At 39.5% G+C, this 19,990-nt stretch overlaps 1 protein-coding gene across 2 annotated transcripts in view; it reads right to left on the bottom strand.

Moving 5' to 3' along the window:
* Nucleotides 1-16,205: 16,205 nt before the first annotated feature.
* Nucleotides 16,206-19,990, bottom strand: part of B3glct (beta 3-glucosyltransferase) — a 124,231-nt gene continuing 120,446 nt past the window's right edge. For both annotated transcript variants that reach the window (XM_063232582.1, XM_063232583.1), the window contains one exon: nucleotides 16,206-18,208. In XM_063232582.1, the coding sequence (XP_063088652.1) occupies nucleotides 18,041-18,208 (168 nt within the window). In that variant the 3' untranslated portion in view covers nucleotides 16,206-18,040. The remainder of the gene's footprint in view (nucleotides 18,209-19,990) is intronic.

Raw genomic sequence — 19,990 nt, 5'->3', positions numbered from 1 at the left:
GCCAACCTTATCAAAAAAAAAAAAGGGAAGAAAAGACTCAAGGCCATGCAATAAGGAATGAGAAGAGTGAAATCACAATGGATACTTCAGACATCTAGAAGGTCATCTGTGTCTTCTTTGATAACTTGTATTCTAGTAGGATAAAAAATGGAGAAGAAATTGACAGATTCCTACATACATATGAGTTACCAAAGTTGAATCAAGAAGTTAGAAAAATTCTAAATTAAGCAATATCAATCACTGAAATCAAATGTTATTAAAACTAATCAACAAAAAAAAAGCCCAGGTGCTCATAGGTTCACTGCTGAATTCTACAAGACATTTAGAGAAGACCTAACACAACTATTTCTCAAACTTCTAATGAAACTGAAATGGAAGAAATACTCCCCAAATTGTCCCAGAAGCAAGCTGATACTAAAACTTAGTTGAGAAGTAAAAGCCAGTCTCTTTAAGGAACATAGAAGCAAAAGTCTTCAGTAAGATACTGGAAAACAGAATGCAGCAAATCAAGATTATACACCATGACCAAGGTGGATTCATCCCAGAGATGCAGGGATTGTTCAACATACACAAATCAATAAATGCAATACACCAATTAACACTGCCAAGGACAAAAACCATATGATCACCTCAATGGAAGAAAAAAAAAAGCTTTTGAGAAAATTCAGCACCTATCCATGATAAAAACCCTGGAGAAAATTGAAATAGATGGTCTTTATCTCAATTTGATAAAGGCATCTATGACAAACCAACAGCCAACATCACATTAAATGGACAAAAACTGAAAGCTTTCACTGTAAAAATCAGGAGTAAGACAAAGATGTCCACTGTCTCCACTTTTATTCAACAGTTTTAGACTTTAGCCAGAGCAATCAAACAAGAGAAAAAAATAAAAGGAATAATGATAGAAAAGTAAGAAGTTATTGTTATTTGTGGATTACATGATATTCTATATAGAAGACCCCAAAAACTCCACTACAAAACTATGGATTTAGTAAGCACAGTCAGTAGGGTAGCTGGATATAACGTGAACCCTCAAATATTAATAGCCTTCCTGTATACAAATAAGAAACTCAGAGAAATTAGGGAATCATCTTTTATAGTTAACAGCACCCAAAAAATGCAATGAATAGGAATCAGTCTAATGAAGGATATAAAAAACCTCTATATTGAAAACTACAATACTCTGAAAAAGTGGATTGAAAAAATGGAAAGGCATCCCTTGCTGTTGGATAGGAAAAACCAGTATAGTCAAAATGGCCATACTTCCAAAACTGTTACACAAATTTAATGCAATTCCAATCAAAATTTCAACAGCATATCTAACAAAGTAGAGAAAAAATCCTAAAAGTCATTTGGAATCAGAAGAAAAAATGAATAGCAAAGGCAATTCTGAGCAACAAAGGCAAGGCAGGGGACATCACAATCTCTGACTTGAAATGATGCTGTAAAGCTACTATGACAAAAACAGTGTAGAACAGGCCAAAAAACACAAGCAAACAAAGAAAAAAAACCCTCCCAGACCTGAGGATCAATGTAGCAGATCATAAGATGGTGAAATAACTCCAGACATACTCTGCCACACTCAGCCACCTTATCTTTGACAAAGGTGCCAAACACATTCACTGGAAGAAAAATAGCCTCTTTAATAAATGGTGCTGGAAAAACTCATTTTGCACATGCCAAAGATTAAAATTGAACCTACATCCTTCATCATGCATTAAACTAAATTCAAAATAGATCAAAGATCCAAATATTAAAACAGAAACATTAAGTCTACAAGATGATAGAATAGGTAAAACTCTTGAAAACACTGATGTAGGAAAAGACTTATGAATAAAATCCTGATCACACAGCATCACAAAGAATCAACAACAGGGATTTCATCTTATTAAAAACCTTTTGCACAGTAAAAGATTGTCAATGGAGTGAAGAAACAACCCACAAGGTGGGAAAAAATGTTTGCCACCTGTTCCTCGTACAAAGGATTACTACTGAGAACATATAAAGAACTAAAAAAAATCAGACCTCCCAAATTTAAAAATCCAATACAAAAATGGCATCTGAGATGAATACACACTTTTAGATGAAGAAATACAAATACTAAATAAATATATGAAAAAATGTTCAACAACACTGGTCATTCAAAAGAAACAAAACAACACTGAGATTCCGTCTCACCACAGAAGGCACAGCTATTATCAAGAAATCAATAACAAATGCTGGTGCAGCTGTGGGGAAAAAGGAACCCATCTTCACTGTCGGTAAGAGTATAGACTGGTGCAGCCACTGTGGAGATCGGTGTGGAGATTCCTCAAAAATCTAGTATTAGAGGTCCTATTTGACCCAGCTACACCCCTAATGGGTATCTTATCAGAAGAGTTAAAAATACCGTGCCACAGCAAAATATGTGCACTCACATTTAGAGCAATGCAATTTGTAGTAGCTAGATCTTGGAAAGAAGCCAAATTCCCATCAACCAAGGAATGGATAAAAAAGATTTAGTCTTTTTATATAATGGAGTACTACTCAACCATAAAGAAGGATAAACTGGAAATTTTCATAGATAAATGGATGCAGCTCAAGACCCTACTCATAAGTGAAATGAGACTCCCATGTGTAAACATTGTGCTGTCTCCTTAGTGTGAGAAGCTGAAAGAGTAAATAAAATTCAAAATGTCAAACAGGTACTGTGAAATGGGAAGAGACTATTCAAAAGGAAGGAGATGGAGGAAAGGAAAAAAGAAAAGGAAAAGCAAAACTATATACATAATATATATTTATTTAAGATATATATTTATAGATAGATATTTATAGATATATATAAGATATATAGATAGATTTAAGGTATATATATTTAAGATAGTTATACAACCAATTTCTCTTAATTCATTGAAAGGAAAGGTTTGTGCTAATATGGCTTGGACAACTAAACGTCCATATCTTGCACTCTGAGTAACTAATTTAAAAATAACACTATGCAATGAATTATTAATCATTGTTACTCTATTATCTTATTTTGAGATTTTTATTCTCTTTAAAATTAAAAATCACAAAGTGCAGCAGAAGTCAGAGAATATTTTTAAAATGTTACATTTCAGATATTTTCATGAGATATAAAAACTAGAAATGAAAGTCAAATAAACATTTTTAATTAATACTGTAGATCTGGGGCTGGGGATTTAGCTCAGTGACATAAGCGCCTACCTTGCAAGCAGGCAGTCGTGAGTTCGATCCCTGGTACCAATAAAAAGGAAAAAGACCAAAAAAAAAATACTGTAGATACTTGAAATAAGCATCAATTAAAACAATCCACAGTACAACTCCTGTGTACCAAAGCAGCGTGCAACTTCCTAAGCATTGTGCAACTTCCAGCTTGTTATAAACACCAGCCCAAGGGAAATGTTACCTGGGCATATTTCATGCCCTCTTGTTTTCTGGATTTCTCATGGGGAACACACTAATCCATTTTGCTTGGAAATTTTAGAATGGTCTATATCCTTTATTTCTGTTTACCAATTTTTCAATAATGATAGCTACTTCCCTGTAGCATACACATGAATCACAATCAGATACATGGTACTATCAACAATTTTTGTGTGATGAGGGAAATCAATTTCCCTAGAATTTGGGCCATTAGGAGCAAAATACCATGATAAATTTTGAAGATAGTGCACAGCTTTAAGGTAGATCTGTATATGCTATGCTATGTATTTTGATTCATTATACCATATAACTCAATGATTCCTCACAACAACCCTGAGAAGTAAGGAATTTATACCCACTTTACAGAAGAGAAAAAGGTAATGTATTTCTACAAGTATTTGTAGAAGCAATGTTAAAATCTATTTTTTGAGAACTTCCAGGAGAACATGGTGGACAGATAGCAGCAGCTACAGAGGCTCTCTGAAAGACCCAGCTTAGAATCCAGGAATGGTGCAGAGTGAGGAATCCTAAGCAAGAGGAGATATGCCCTGCTGACCCAAGAACGAACTGGGCTGAGAGAAACCAACTGGGAATGCAATCCTGGTGCTATAACAGGAACAGATAAAGCCTCAGCATGGAAGCTGGAGCCCACACCATTGGAAGCCATGATTTGGGTTTCCTGCCGCCGCTGCTGCATCTGAATCGGCTCGGCAGGAAGAGAGACCCGCAAAAGCTCTGAGAATGGGAATCAGTGAACAGAGTTGAGAGCAGGATGGGTGGGAAGCCATGCATCGACCTGTGGTGAGTAAGAGAAACTGGGACTCTTCCATGGTCTAGGAGGCTCCAACAGAGGACACTCTGGGACCGGGCAGACTTGCCAGAACAGGGCGCTGTAGTGACTTCAGTCACATATCCCCCTCTCAAGCGGGATTGGTGAGCAGTGCCCAGTAGGCTAGCACAACCCAGGTCCCAGCACCTGAAGGTGACCTGGAGGGGCGGGCCCCGCATAGGCTGCCTGGTCCATAACTCCCTGGTGCACTGCGGTGGGCGGGAACACCTAGCCGGTGAAAATCAATCAGACTGTGACCAACAGGGAAGGAAGCTGGGCCTCCTATATACGCTTGCATATATAAGGAACAAAGAATATGGGAAGAGGGAGCAACAAGAAAGGCCCTTCGGCCCCCAATCCTGAGAAACAAGCAATAGCAGACATGGCACCAATAGACATAAAGCGATATCTCCAGAGCCTCATAGACAAATTCAGGAATGAAGTTATTAATGACCTGAAGCTAGACATAAGCAGAATAGTTAGAGAAATGCTAAGCACCACCCAAGAAAAAACAGATGGTGGAATGGAAGAACAGAAAAAGAGGGGAGAATGGTTTGATGGAGAAAATAGAGAAAGCATAGAATATGTGAGGCAGGTTCAAAGAGATTACCAGGAAACTAAAAACTCTATTGAAAGCTGGCATAACAACTTGAAAGAAACTAAGGATAGATTATCTGAACTGGAGGTCAGATTTGTAATATGGGAACATGAAATGAAAAACTTCTTAAAAATAACAAAGAAACAAACAGCAATAATACAAAGACTAGAAGATGATAAGAGGACCTATAACTTAAGAGTTGAGAATATAAAAGAAGAGGTAGGGACACAAACAAATGAACTACAAAAGCTACTCACAGAAATAATCCAGGAGAATTTTCCTAATTTAGCAAAATGTAAAGATACTCAGATGTATGAAGCATTCAGGACCCCAGCCACCGACAACCCAAACAGAGCTACACCCAGGCATATAATAATCAAAATACCAGAAATCTAATATAAGAGCAGAATATTAAAAGCCGTCAGAGACAAGAAACAGATCACTTACAAGGGAACACCCATCAGAATTACAGCAGACTTCTCGGCACAAACCATCAAATCATGAAGAGTGTAGAGGGAAATAATTCAAGTTTTGAAAGATAATAACCTCCAGCCAAGATTGATATATTCTGCACAACTATCCCTGGAAATTGATGGAAAAGCAAGGTGCTTCCAGGATAAAGAGGAACTAGGGGAATATGCAACCACCAATTCAACTCTACAAAGAATACTGCAGGATATTCTAAAAAAGAAAAATACCAAGAGTCCAGAAATAGTGGCAGAGAGGCCACAATGAATGGAGCAGAAAACAAAATGAAGAAGACAAACTGACAACTAATGACAGAAAAAGAGCTCAACAGAAATGAGGCAGAGAAGATTGGATGATAGGAACAGCTATTTTGGAGAAAACGACATCATAATAGGTAATGCTGATTACCTAGTATCATCTTGTTTTGAAGTCTCATCAAGCTTTTGTTCTTCTGTCTCCATTGGTCTTAACATGTTGTATCTTACTGGATTTTATTATATGTGATAGTATAAACAAAAACTTTTATAGACAAGGAGATTATACAGAAACTACTGTTCATTTTTCTGTTAGTTGATTCTAAATACCCAGTAATACTGTCAGTCTCATGAATGGTTTTACATTGTTTTGATATATTTGATGCTACAGTATACGAAGTTATACTCAAAGATTTCAAGGAAAGAGACAATATGGTAACTACTTTTATGTTGGGATTATCTTGTGGTGAAACACTATTTTGCTTAAATGGTTATGTTTTGATCTGTGCTGTTTTGTTGTAATGCTCTCTTTTATCTCAATCTCCATTTTATTATTTACTTTTTTATTTTTATCCTTTTAATTAAGGGAAAAATAAATAAAAAAATAGTAGAATATATTATAGTAACCCACTTTGATTTACTATTAACTGGATTTGAAGCCCTGTATTGCTCTCACCATCTTGTTTTGACTGATGTTCCTCTATTCTGTTTTGCTTGATAGTACCAGGTTCGAAAGTTTAGGCAACAGCTGTGAAGATAGTGGGATTCATTATGACGCCCATTCTGGTTGACTATTATCTACTTTTGAAGACCTGTAATGTCTCCTATGTTTTGGTTTTGTTGGTTTCGTTCTTTACTGTTTTGTTCAATTTTATTATAACTGATGATATAGGCAATTCTATTAGAGATAGCGGGAAGCATTATGGGAACCATTGTTGATCACCTTGTATTATGTTTTTACATTATCTGTTATTTCGATTTGACCAACTCTGTTCTGTTATGTCACATTTGGTTTTACTCTCTTCCAAAAAAAGTAATAAGAACTGTGGGAGCAATAAAACCCAAAATGTATAATAGTTGTTGTACAAAAGAAAGGAAAAGAAAGTGCTCTAAACAATATAACTGCATGTATATTTAAGTGTATAAGATAGACAATGATATTACTGAGTTTTGTTGGATCATTGAACAGAACATGAACAGTGCAAGAAGAGGACAGCTAGGCTTGCAGTCCACAAACTGTACACACAGCTACTCTACACCAACACTTCATTTCCTGGCTCCTGATAATTAAATGTCTTAGGTAACCCCAAAATGCTACCGGTATTATATGGCAATCCTCCTATAGCAATGTAGGTAAGGTTAGCATTGTGGTGTAGTAAAATCTATTTTAAGTGGGTATCTTTAATACAATAACTAGAGGAATTAGGATCAGGAAGCTAAAATTTATTTGCAAACTTTTAGGCAATAAAAAATTCACGTTCTTAAAGGAAAACAGTAAGAATGGAAATGGTTTGCTCCATGTGAGCAGTAAATAAAGGCTTATCATTACTGCTTCTACTTTGGTTCCTTTTTTTTTTTTTTTTGTCTTTTTCCTTTTGATCGGTACCAAGGATTAAACTCATGGCTGCCTGCTTGCAAGGCAGGCGCTTATGCCGCTGAGCTAAACCCCCAGCCCGTCTACTCTGGTTTCTATGTGAAGCCTATTCTTGCAATTCACCATGACATCCTTTTGCCACTGCTTTACACAGAAGCATGACCTGAGAGCCAGGTTTGTCTTTTTTCCAACTAATCAGTAACAAAGTTGGACATCATTCACACTAAACTGTTGTTTTCACATCAAATCAAACCTTTAACTTTGTGAGAAAATAACTTGCATTGATTCATTATCTCTGATAAAGGAAACTTTTACTTTTGTACATTGATTTAAAAAAAAACACAGCAAGTGTTTTCATTTTGGCATTGGTAACTGCTTGGTGTCAACAAAATCACAGACACAAATATTAACATTTACCTTGTCAAAATGCTGAGATTAATTTTCATCGTATTATCTAAGCACAAGAAGGGACAGAATTCAGCCTTATCAAGAACTCTCCACACCCCAGCATTATGTCTAAGGATTGGAAAATCACGTTAAGGAACCTGGGCCACCACACACTTTGGACTTTCAATGCCCTTGGGCATGAGACTGAAGCTTGAGAATGACCCAGCTTCCTAACAAGAACTTTTCTGGTCAGTTTTACAGGGTGATGGTGTGTTTCCTCCAAGGAGAAAGACCCGCAGCTGGCAGGAAGGGTCCTCTGAGTCCCCTCTGCCTGGCTGGCTGTACAGCCACGCTGGCTCGGTCTACGGGAGCTGCTTACACTGGACAGTACAGGACTCAAGTGTCTTTTTTCTTCCCTTTTGTTGAGCGGATGGTAAAGTAGTCCAGAGGCTCCATTCTTCAATTCTCCTTCTTCTAGAGTATTTACAGAGTGTGATTTACGGGACAGGAGCTGTGCTGTGAGCTGGGACATCCCAAAAAACAATGATGACAATGAATGTGTACAGAGCTGACAGAAGCCAGAGTGGGATGAAATTGCCATCGAGGAAGGGCAAAATTCTTTCCAGATGAAAAAAGACAATTCCCTCTTGATAATCAAGGTATCAAAAGTGGATGAAGATCAAAGGGAAAAAACCATATTCTATACAATTAACCAAGAAGGTTGACAGGTGTGCCAGGCACCAGCCAGGCCCTGGGAGATGCAGGAGAGTGCGGGGCGAGGCGGGCATGCAAAGGAGATGCAAGCCATCGCAAAGGCAGATGTGAGGCGAGCAAACTCTGCTCCACTTATGTCACAGGTGACAAACCCTGAGAGGAGCAAACAGCAGACGGACAAGCAGCAGCCGGCTGGCCCTGGAGCAGGTGGTGAGAGGAAGCGGTGGAGGACTCTCTCCTGCCTGCCTTTCCTGCGGGATTACAGACAACAAACTATGCCCACATTATGCTACAGCAAGGTGCTTTTGTCCCAAAGAACAACAAAAAAGCAACTTCTTACTTTTGGAAGGCAGACTGTAAGCTTCCCTTTTAAATTCCATTTGTAATACATTTAGCCTAGAGAGAATGGAAGATTTTAGGTCATATACTGCAGAAATACATGGGTAAAACTGAAAGGGTTTTGGCCCAGACAGGACACTGTAGCCAGTAAAGCCTTAGAGGCAGAACCAAGGAGCTCCATCTTGCCCACCCCTAGGAATTTGCCTCTGGCATGAAACGAATGCAAATGGGCTACCTGCACATCACTAATGCCCCTCAGGCACCACCCCCAACCTAAGCTACAGGTAAGCCCCCACTCCATGTGTCCCACGGGGAGATTCCCAGACCCCAGGGAGAGATCGCCGACCCCAGGGAAATGCCAGACCCCACAGGGTCGGGGGTTCTCTCCCCGCATTCTTAAAATAAAGGTCATTTATATTTCATACTTCTTATCTTTTCAGCTGCCAATTCTATCAGAAACCTTCCATTGGCTAAAGTTAAAGAATGGCGACAATGTGCTCAGAGCAGAAGGCCTGGTGTCAGCCGTGTACTGACCTACAGGGAGACATACTCCAGCAGTCTTTGCTAAGCACAAGCCCTCCATAAAGGGCACAGAAATGAGTAAACTGGAGTCCCCGAATTTGGGAACCCTACAGTATAAATTACTAGATTTAAATAAAAATGAAAAATGGAATACACAAGAAGACAGAAGGCTCTCAAACTATGGAACTCGTAGAGGTATAACTCAAAATACTGCTAGATGGCTTTTGGGTGGCTCATAGTAAATACAGTAAAATGTTTATATTCCTGTATTTCATAAGAATTTAGCCTCCTGAGATAATCTGGAACATGTACCAAGATTTAGTTAGGAGGACAGAGTAGACTCCGTGTGTGTGTTCACAGTGGTACACACACTCTCGGGTAAATCATGGTGTAAACATAGTAACTGAAGATTATGCAATAAACTATGGTGTAAACATAAAATGAAACACTTCATGAGGCTTCTGTTGCAGATTTTATGTATCAGTGATTAGCTTTCAGTGTGTTCACAGCAGCACTGTGCGTGAGTATGCACACAGACCCCAGACAGAGAAAGGAGAGGAAGAGGGAGACAGGGTGGGAGACACAAGCAGATTCACCTTTAGGAGGTGGGTTTCAGATATCTTTATTATTTTCTCTTTCTTCAAAGTAACATGTCTAATGGAAAAACACAAAGCACTGCAACCCACCTACCTGGTATGACCAGTATATGTAACTCAAAATATTCTTATATGTATGCCTTAATGAGCAATCTTAGCTAAACCACCCTAGTTTTCATGCCTCAATCTATTCTCCTACACAGCTTCATTAAGCACATGAAAAAAAGTGAGGAACCCACATGACCAACAAAACAAAATTATTTAGGTAAATTGTGATGAAACATACACTGACATATAATGTGGGAATTTTGTTATAGAATTTTCAACATGGAAAACATTCATGACATGCTAAATGAAGAATGCAGATCACAAAGATATGTAAAATATGATACTAGAGCATTCCTGTCACACTTTTTAAAAAAATCTAAGTTGAAGAAGCCACAACACATCTACCACAGGGCCTTTGCACATACTGCTTCTCCCTGGAATATTTCCCTAACCCCTTCACTAAATTAACTGCCTTTAGATTTTTAGTCTCAAAATTCCTTCTCAGCACTTTTTGAAGTTTACAATTATGCATTTTATTATTAGTGGTGGTTGTTTATTACTATCTGTGCTGGAGATTATAAATTCAAAAAACAAAGTTATTCCTGCTACTGCTCTTCAGAATCCACATGATAACAGATAATACTGAGTGATCCAAAATTAAATTTGCCTCCACTAAGAAGTGTTGCTTTAAAACTGTGTTATCAGAGCAGTGATGGTGAACCTATGATCCACATGCTGCAGCCGCTGTTTGCTATCACTGAAGGCTCTAAAAGGGTTGCCATCACTGTCATAGAGTTTTCCTAAGCTTCTGAATCCATGAATAAAAGTAAAATAGATTTCAAACTGATTAAACCCAGTAGGACAAGCTGTTTCAAACTGATACAGCAGGTAATTCATTTTGGAGAACTTTGGATGTTGAAATTAATGTGTTATCATGGTGGAGCATAGATGTGGAAGGAACACCTAACAGGGAATATTTAGCCATGCCATGATACGACAGACATGAAGATTTCAAGTTCAAACTGCTGCATTTCATCACCAAACTCGAAGCCAGCAGTCGGGCCCTCTACCAGTCGCTCCAGCCCAAGATAAAGCAGCAGCGTACCTTGTCACTCATGTGCAGAATTAAGAGAAACCCAGTGGGGGAATAAAGCAGGAAATGAAGAGTGTGAAGGGAATTCTAGATTCAGGAATCCAAAACTGTGTGTACACAGATGCTGGCACGTGTACAAGTATACATATACTCACAGTGCGTGTCCAGTACACTGGTGTGAAAAGGAGCCCACCATGCCAGAGACAAGAGAGGTCTTTATCTTATGTTCTTCTTTGACTAAGGAATGAATTTTTTTTTAAAAAAAAAGAGGAAAAATTTGTTCTTCCTTGACACAGGATGAACTTGGAAAGGACCACTGTACATGTCACAGCAGAGTTGCTCAAAGAATATACTTTGAATAGCAAATACTTGAATGAGTGGGCACATCATCCCGAGACCCCTCAGCTGACCCCCTGGCTTGCTGGTGCCTGAGAACACTGCTTCAGGGAAAGCACCCTGTGGCGGGCTGAGTGTTACCCCTCCTCCACACGTGCAAAATCTATGTGTCAATCCCTGCAATCTGTGAACAGTGTATGGCAAAAAAATAAAATTAAAAAAGTGGCTAAGGAAAGGGTCCAGAGATGGAGGGATTACCTGGACGGGCTGTAAATGCAATCATATGTACTTCTGAGAGGGAGGGAGTTGAGATTTGCACACATACAGAAGTCAGTGTGCCCAGAGACAGCAACTGCAGTGATGTGGCCACAAACCAAGGGGTGCTGCAGCACCAGAGGCTGCAAGGGCAGGGACAGATTCCCCATGGGCCTCTGAAGAGGACACTGTCCTGCCAGCATCTTGATCTCGGTGCAGTGATGTTGTTTTCAGGTTGTTCTGTTTTGTTTTGGTTTTTGTGGGTTTTGTTTTGTTAACCTCTAGATTTGAAGAAAATAAATTTAGATTGTTTTAAAATACCAAGTGTGTGGCAATGTGTGTTCCAGCAGCCATTAAGAAAAATTTGGGAAGAGAAGTGAGGAATCATTGCCATGAATACCTAAAAGTGTGGAAGTGGCTTTGGGGATGGGTGATGGATAAAGGCTTGGAGACTGAGTTGTCGGATGGATAAAGCCTACACTGCTTTAACCAGACTGTGGGCAAAAACAGACATTAACGGTGCTGCTGCCGAGGGTGCGGGAGGAATGAAGGAGCAGGGGGGGAAATCCCTTATCATCTCGGTGAGCACCCTTAACAGATGCAAGAGTGACCCCGGAGTACACCAGAGACTGACACGGCTCTGGGAATGTTCGACCTGCAGAAACACCATTAGCTTGCATGAGAAACAGGACAAAATTCACAGACAGAAAACAGAATAATTTCAATGTTTGTGATAAAGTATTACAGCAGTTACAGGAAATACATACAGTACACACATCAGATGCTTGAATAATTCTTTTTCAAAAAATTGAAGTCATTATTAACACAAATTACATTAAAATTCAATGTTGAATAAACCTTTAGGAATAGTCACAATATATACACAAACACACATATAGAATACTTGTATATACACACATATACACAATAGCTTTTAAAGGGTGCTTATAAAACACTCATGTATACACAACCTGCTTAAGAAACACGAATGGGCGCCAGGAATACAGCTCAGTGGCACAGCGCCTGCCTGGAAAGCGTGAGATTGTGAGTTTAATCCCCAGTACAGAAAAGAAAAAAGAAATAGGAATGGCCATAAATACTGGCCTCCCCATCATGTCTAGCTCTGAACCTAGTTTATGCCCCTTCCTTTCTCCTGGAGTGAACACTGTCCTAAAGCATAAATAAAGAGCGTAATCAAAGATAAAAGAAAACAGAGATAGATCTTCTGCAAATGGAAAGGGAACAAAGAGATGAAGGGTAGGAGAAGGGAGAGGGAAGGGGGACATAAAAAGAACTGAGATGTGTCAGTCAGTATGCACTGCAAACACGAACGGAAAACACAGGGAAAGCGGGTCTAGAGGTGGAGGGAGGGCCCATGGAGGGAAGGAGGGGGGAGGGGAGGAAAAATACCTAACACACGTTAAATACACGCGCCCATCCCCTAAGCACGAATGTACACATCAAGTATTGAAAACATGTGCTAATAAACATGGTTTATTCTTTTTCTTTGATTTTTAAAAAAGATATGTATGTCTATTTTTTCATTTTGCACGATTTTAAATAATCTCATGGAAATCCTACTATAAGTCTTGTTCTTGTGTTTTCTCCCTCACTTAACATTGAGACATCTCATTTAGTGAATTTCTATTAATGACTAAACTGCAAAGACATAAACCACATGAATATATTATAAAGATATGTTACAATTATTTTGTCTATTCTTCAAGCAGTGGACACACAGGCTGGTTCCAGCTTTCAGCTCTGATGAACAGTGCTGCCCCCGTAAACACTTGTGCTTGTTTCTGAATTGTGGATCTGAGAGTTCACTAGGATACACAGCTCGACAGAAATGACAGTCCAAGGGCATGAGCACATTCCCTCTTACCAGACAGAGGCTTTTCAAAAGAATGTTTAAACTCAACCCCATGTAACCAGTTCATGTTTTAATATTCCAAAACATAAGAGTTCTGTAATTCACTTGATAAATAATGTTTTCTTTTGTAATCTCTAGACAGGGACTGCGTGGTTGACTCTTGGATTCTTAGGTATCTTACACGTGTTGATGCTTAGCACTAGACACACACTCAGTCTGGGAGGCAACTGTGTGTTGTTCTTGGTAGTGGTGACAGAGCAGAGGGATATAAAGCACAGGCTCCGGAGCCAAGTCTAGACAACTCAGACCACAAGCATGAATACCATGGCTTCTCTTCTAAGACAAACCCAGTCTATATCTAGATCTAGATACAAAGTACGAAGGAAAAAACAGATAACAAGAAAACAAAAGTGAAAGTAATCTGGTGCAGACAATATCTAAAAGTGTACCTTGATTTAGTACCATTGTTTAACATGTTTTATATGTCCTTTGGTCAATGAGTCTGGTTTTTAATCTGAATGTTCAAGTAACTTTATAAGGTCTTTTAAAAAATGAACACGATGCTGGAAAAACACAAGAGGAGTGGAGGGAAGAGGGAAAAAAGAATTGAAATGTGTTATGTACACATATCCATTCCCTACAGTGAATCTAATCATTATGTACTGCAAATAAAAATAAAATAATTTAAAAAAAGAAAACGTCAGCTCAGCCATTTACTAGATATGTAACTCTGAGCTGGTGGCCGAACCACTGCAAGTCTCACCTGCCTGCAATGTAATTTTGGAAAAACAGTAATACTGACTCCAAAGGCTTATTATGAAGATTAAATAAGTTATGTGAGAAACATTTAGAATAGTCCTACTAGGCACACTGTAAAGTCATCCTAGTCATTATTATAATTCATGCTACTGCTCTACACAAAAGCAAGCGTTCTAACTGATAACAAACACTTCTAGCAGGTAACACTGTCTCACAGCTAATAGCAATTGTTAGTTGCAAAAACTCACACGTCCACTTCAGCAAAATCTAAAAATTTTCAACATCAGGGCCCATGCTCTTCCCTCAGTTCATAGTGGAGTGTCCTGGAGAGCAGACCCTTGAACTGAGCTGCTGACCCCGCCTACTTCACGCACACTAACAAGGCAAGCCTCCTCGCTTTCTGCCTCTTCAGTCTCACCACACACAGGTATTCACAGACTCTTCCATGGGGAAAACACAAACTCTCTGCCCCTTTCACTGTATTTAAAAGTAAAGCATAATTTTAAAGGTGAAATAGAATTAACTATAGCTAAGGCAGAGATTTTGCTACCCACTCCCGGTGAGTGGCCTTGCAGGTTCCAGGCCGAGGAATCACAGTGTCTTCTCTGTGGATCATTTACTTCTCAAAGCCCTCTCCTTTACATGACATCTCTGGTGCCTCTCACACCTCACTGATGCATTATCTTGGGCAGCTTGTTCCTATTTCTTTACACCTTCTGCTCAGCTCAGCATGTCTAGTCTTGTAGCTTTCCAAACCTTTAAAATGATGCTTTCCAAAATGTCTCTGAGTTCCAACTCCCACATCCAGCTGCTTGTAGGACATCACCTGGATATCCCACGACAATGACAGCTGAGCAGTGACCACCCAGGTGTTCTATCCCCAGACATCCAAACCCACCCGATCCCGAGATGAAGCCTTCACCATGGCTGTTCTGCCTGTCTACCAAACCCTCCTCCTGATTCCTTTAGTCCCTCAGACTCTCTTCCATCACCCTGAGACACCACTCAAACCACTCCCTCCAAAGCGGTCCCCAAGCCTGCCCAACTCCCAACATTGTAACACTCTGTTCTCAGCCTCCTTGTAGGGTGATTATTACCAGGAACCCCGTGTTCACAAGTGTTCCTTCTCTTTCACCTAGCTCTACCCCCTCTGTAATCATCAGTCTTTAAAGTAAAAATATAAGCTGAATTGGCAACAGATAGCAAGTCTTCACTTTATTCTAATAGATAGGAAGAGAGACGACATTTATAATATACTAGACATAAAATAATAGCATTCAAAGATATCAGGGATAGAGTGAAGAATGGGATGGACAAAGGGCATCCTGGAATGTCCAGCACATAGCATGTTTGCTAGCCACTTGCTGAATCTGTTGATTGATTTCATTTTATTGCACAAAAATGAAATCTGATTACAAATGGAAGACAAAAGAAGCACAATTATAAATGCCAACTATGTTGTTAATTTCTGAAGCAATTACAGTAGATATGGATATGGAAGCACGAAGTGTTTCCCATAAATCAGAAAATGCAGAGAGCACTGATGTTTACATGCCATGCTCAGCACCACCCATCACTGGGCATGCTATTATTTTATGTTCCCAAGACTTCTATAAAGGTTAGTTTTGGGTCTAGATTTCTGATTTAGCTTCAGGATGTAAAAATCCTATCTAGCTAACTTGCTTTGGCTACTGCACCAGAAACGGCTTAAAAGTAAAAATGACCTTTCAGTTATTCTACAAATAAATCCTTAATGCTATCTCTAGGATTAAAATAGCCATTTGGACAGAAATCCCTATTTAAGAAGCAAAGGAAATGCGAGGAGGCCAGTATTCTGACCTGGAAAGTTCAGACTTAAAATTGAGTTCTTTAGATACGAACTGTGGGAATCAGCTCTCAAATAGCACCTCTGATGTTTTATAGAAATTAATGACTTTATAGACTATTTCCAGCTTTCTCTAAAAAAGTATAACTTTTTATTAATCTTTTTCGCTTAAAACTGTAATAACTGTTGCAAACTTTTCCCCTGATTTTATTCATTCCTTTCCTTCATTCCCGTCCCCACCCTCAGGCCAGTCTGGACTAACAAGTATAACATTTGAGAATCCAGAAACTTAGGAAAAGATGTTTTATTCATGGTTAGAATTACACAGTTCCAACAAGTAAACCCAATTAACAAAACACCAACAGATACCAGAAGAGGCTCACTAGTAGTAATAGAAGGCACTGATCGTTACACAGAAGAAAGCTTGACACGCTGGGGGTTCAATCACATCAAATGTCTGTGAGCGGGAACAATCAGTAGCAGGGGCAGGAAGAACTGAAGACTCCTCTACTGGTATACACAGCCAGGGCCCTCTGGGAGCAGGGGATAGGAAAATGACTACAATGCTACCAACAATGACAGTCCCAGCTGTGATGGCAACGATGCTGACACCATCAGAGCAGCTTTGTGGGGTTTAGAAATCCTTCTGACGTTTCTCATCCAGCTGACAGCCCTTGGCCCATTCCTAAGATGAATCTCACAATCCATTTTCACAGGCTGAATCCAGTGCATGCCGTCATAAGACTGTAGTAGCACACGTTGTACCAGGACTGAAACATACTCACCCCAGTACTTGATAATATGGAAAAACACTGTTGCATCGTTTTGCATGAGTCAGGTCTAAGCTACACGGAAAATGTATTGGTGACAAATGACATACATATATAATGTACTTTTGGCGGTATGGCTTAGTACCCTGTGCTTTGCTACAAAAAGCATTATAAACAAAGTTAATGAACAGCAAGTGGTTCTTGTTTTTAGAAAAGGAAAAGAAGAAAATATTTTACTATACTAAAATTTGTTTGCAATATATGAAAATCAAATCTTATGCAAATGCGTTTACAAAACTGAATTACATAATTAAAACATTAAAATACAGAATAATTTTTATACATTAATACTAAAATGTGTTAAATTACTATACATTAAAGATACGATTTGAAAATTAGGGCTATTTCAGAATACTGTGTTAAGTGTCCTTCTTTTAAAAGCCAGAGAAACTGCAAGATCACCATGCTGTCCTTCTATGAGGATTTCATCACTAGGGTTGGGATGTCCAGTCTGAGCCAAAGAGTGATTTGTAACATTCAAAGAATGACAAAAGTCATACACCATATTGAAACACAACTCACTTCCTGAGACTCGCATGGAGCTTGCGGAGTCCATCGAAGCGTAACATTGTTTTTAAGACCAAGGACACAGCTTTCCGGCAGCACCCAGTACCCTTCCTTGCCAGTAGCCAGAAGGTGGGGCTTCAAGAGAAACAGTATCCAGATGAACTTCTAAACATACAGGAAGCTCCAGCCGCAAACCTGCTCTCCTTTTAGGAGGCACAAACAACCAAAGAACAGATAAAGTGCAACAACCATGACTATGTAGACTACAGGGGATTTCATAGACTTTCATGATGTTTTGTGAATGATTCTCAGCACAACATCCTTCCTCCTGGGTTCCCAGGAACCAAATTTCATCATTAATAATATGGCTTAAAAGTTGATACCGTGCCAAAATCCATGACAAAAGATATTCACTCTTCTTTACCTAGGGATAATAGTCACATCTCCAGTTTATGTCCAAATGAAACTCAGTATAATGGAGAGAGAGAAGAGGAAAGGGACTTCTGGTCCCATTCATTTTCCTGGGACAGTAATACACTGCTGCACCACACAGCTTGAGAAATGCACAGTCATCACTGAATCACAAAACCTGTGTAAGTCAAAAGCAAGAGACTTTTCCCAGAAAAAAATTATTTTACTCTATGACTCCTTTTCTTTCCACATCAAAAAGTGCCATTTATATTAGTTTCACGTGAGGTCAGGAAGCATCTGACACCCCGTGGAATCCAAAGGCAGAGCCAAGGCCGGGGCTCCACGCAGCGCCGTCTCCCAGCTGCCCGCGGCCCCCTTACAGCTCTTCCCGAGGGCCTTCCTGTGCATGCTGTGCAGCTCTGTCTTCCGCCCTGGGTGCCAGCCACGTGAAATATACCTTCACCGGGTCAATGTTCCAGTGCTTGTGGAATGATATGGGAACTTGATGGGAAAGGTAGTCCTTCGGGTAATCCACGGGCCGGGCCTACAGGAAGAACAGAGAATTATGCATTCTGGCTGATCAAAAGTGATTGCTCTGGAATAACCTGAAATGATAAGGTGACTGTTCTGCCTTAGGATCTGGCATGGGTTATGGGAATCTAAAAAACAAGAAGGGAAGTTTCTTCTACTTTTCCTCTAAACTAGGTTCCATGCTGGCGGGTCTCCAATTCCTTGAAATATGCCAAATACCTTGCTTTTTGTCTCTGTGCTTCAGGATCCTGCTCCTGAGAGATTCCTCAAGCAAGGTCATTAATGCAAAAACTTTCATTTGGTGGGTCATTAAATTAGTACTGTGACTTCTGTAAAAAAGGCAGAGAAAGTATTTCCCTGGTCCCTCTGAAGAAACTGTCACACACATTTTACGTGGGAGACAGAAGCCTGGAGTTCTCGGGGTCAGGCTGCCTAACTGCTGCTCTACTATAATGAGGGGACGCTTTCAAAACAACACAACACAAAACAAAACAGCCGGGAGAAAGGTAAAGCAGTTCTGGTTCCAGCAATGTGAATAACCCAAACCAGCTAACAAGATCATTTAAAGAGATTTTTGTATTATCATCATTTCAAAATTCTCTAGACCTTAGAAAATGCAACATAATCATAAGTAAATAGAGCCTGGAATTCTGAGATTAAAAATGCAAAGGACAGCATTAGAAGGAAAACTGAAACCAGATATAATTTTGTTTGCTCGAAGCAAAGCACCCAACTTCTCTCACTGCTCTTAATTTGCTCATAAATTTATATGTCCATCTGTTTTATACAGTAACTCTTTGATTATCAATACTAAAATTACCTGGACAATTAAAACAAGATATATTACATTTCAAAAATAAGTCTCCTCTAGAGTACTATTTTATTATAGTCTGCTTCCGTTTTTTATATGAATGCTTACACTATCACAAATGATACCTGGAATACCTTATCAAATTTTATCTTATTTAATCCTTGAAACAATTGTGCAAGATGGACAGAATATTATTGGGCCGAGGAAACTAGAGCTCTGAGATGTAATACAAGCCGCACACATCGAAACCAGGCAGGGAGGTGTCCAGTTCCCCTGCAGGGTCCCACCAGGGCCCTGGTCTGCTGGGACCAGGTCTCCAGGGTCTGCTGTCTGTGCTCAAATACTCAGTGAAGTCTGTCAGCCTCACCTCACTGGGAAACACAAATACACTGCTAGAATGAGTGTGCAAACAATCATATCTGTGGGGAAAAGTTCAGAGTCGCACAGAGGGAGAGCTCGCACAACTGCTACCTTATTGTCTTTTAAAAATTCCAGGTGCTCCTAAGAAGGGAATTTTAAAGGGAAAAACAGCAAGATAAAGAACACACATAGAATATAGTCTAATTGAATTGGGAAAGCTTTGAATATTAAGCGAGGGAACTTACATATTATATAATGTTTATTCGCAAGGTCCTCTGAGAGTTTACCGGCAGAAAAGGGTACCAGGGAGAAACAGTGCCAACTTCGTTCTCCAATAGTTCCACAGTGGTCCCAGAAGAAAGCAGTAAAAGCCATGGAAACAAACCTTGTTTGTTTTTCACGTTATGAAAATGAAATGCTAGAGATACAAATACATGTAATGGGGAAAGAACTTCCTAACCTTTTCCCTCTGTTACTGCAAATTCCAAGTGTGACTCACTGTGTCTCAGCTGCCCATGTATGCGTGTGAAGAACTCCCTTGTCAAGCCTGAGAACACTGGACATTTCCACATGGGAGGTCATGGAAAAGGCAAGCCTAGAAAAAGTGAACTCAATCCACGGAAG

The sequence above is a fragment of the Cavia porcellus genome, unplaced genomic scaffold (genome assembly GCF_034190915.1).
Source record: "Cavia porcellus strain 051 isolate PalLab524CR breed Dunkin Hartley unplaced genomic scaffold, mCavPor4.1 scaffold_21, whole genome shotgun sequence".
NCBI lineage: Eukaryota > Metazoa > Chordata > Mammalia > Rodentia > Caviidae > Cavia > Cavia porcellus.
The sequence above is the reverse complement of the archived record's forward strand: the minus strand, read 5'-3'. Positions and strand labels throughout refer to the sequence as shown.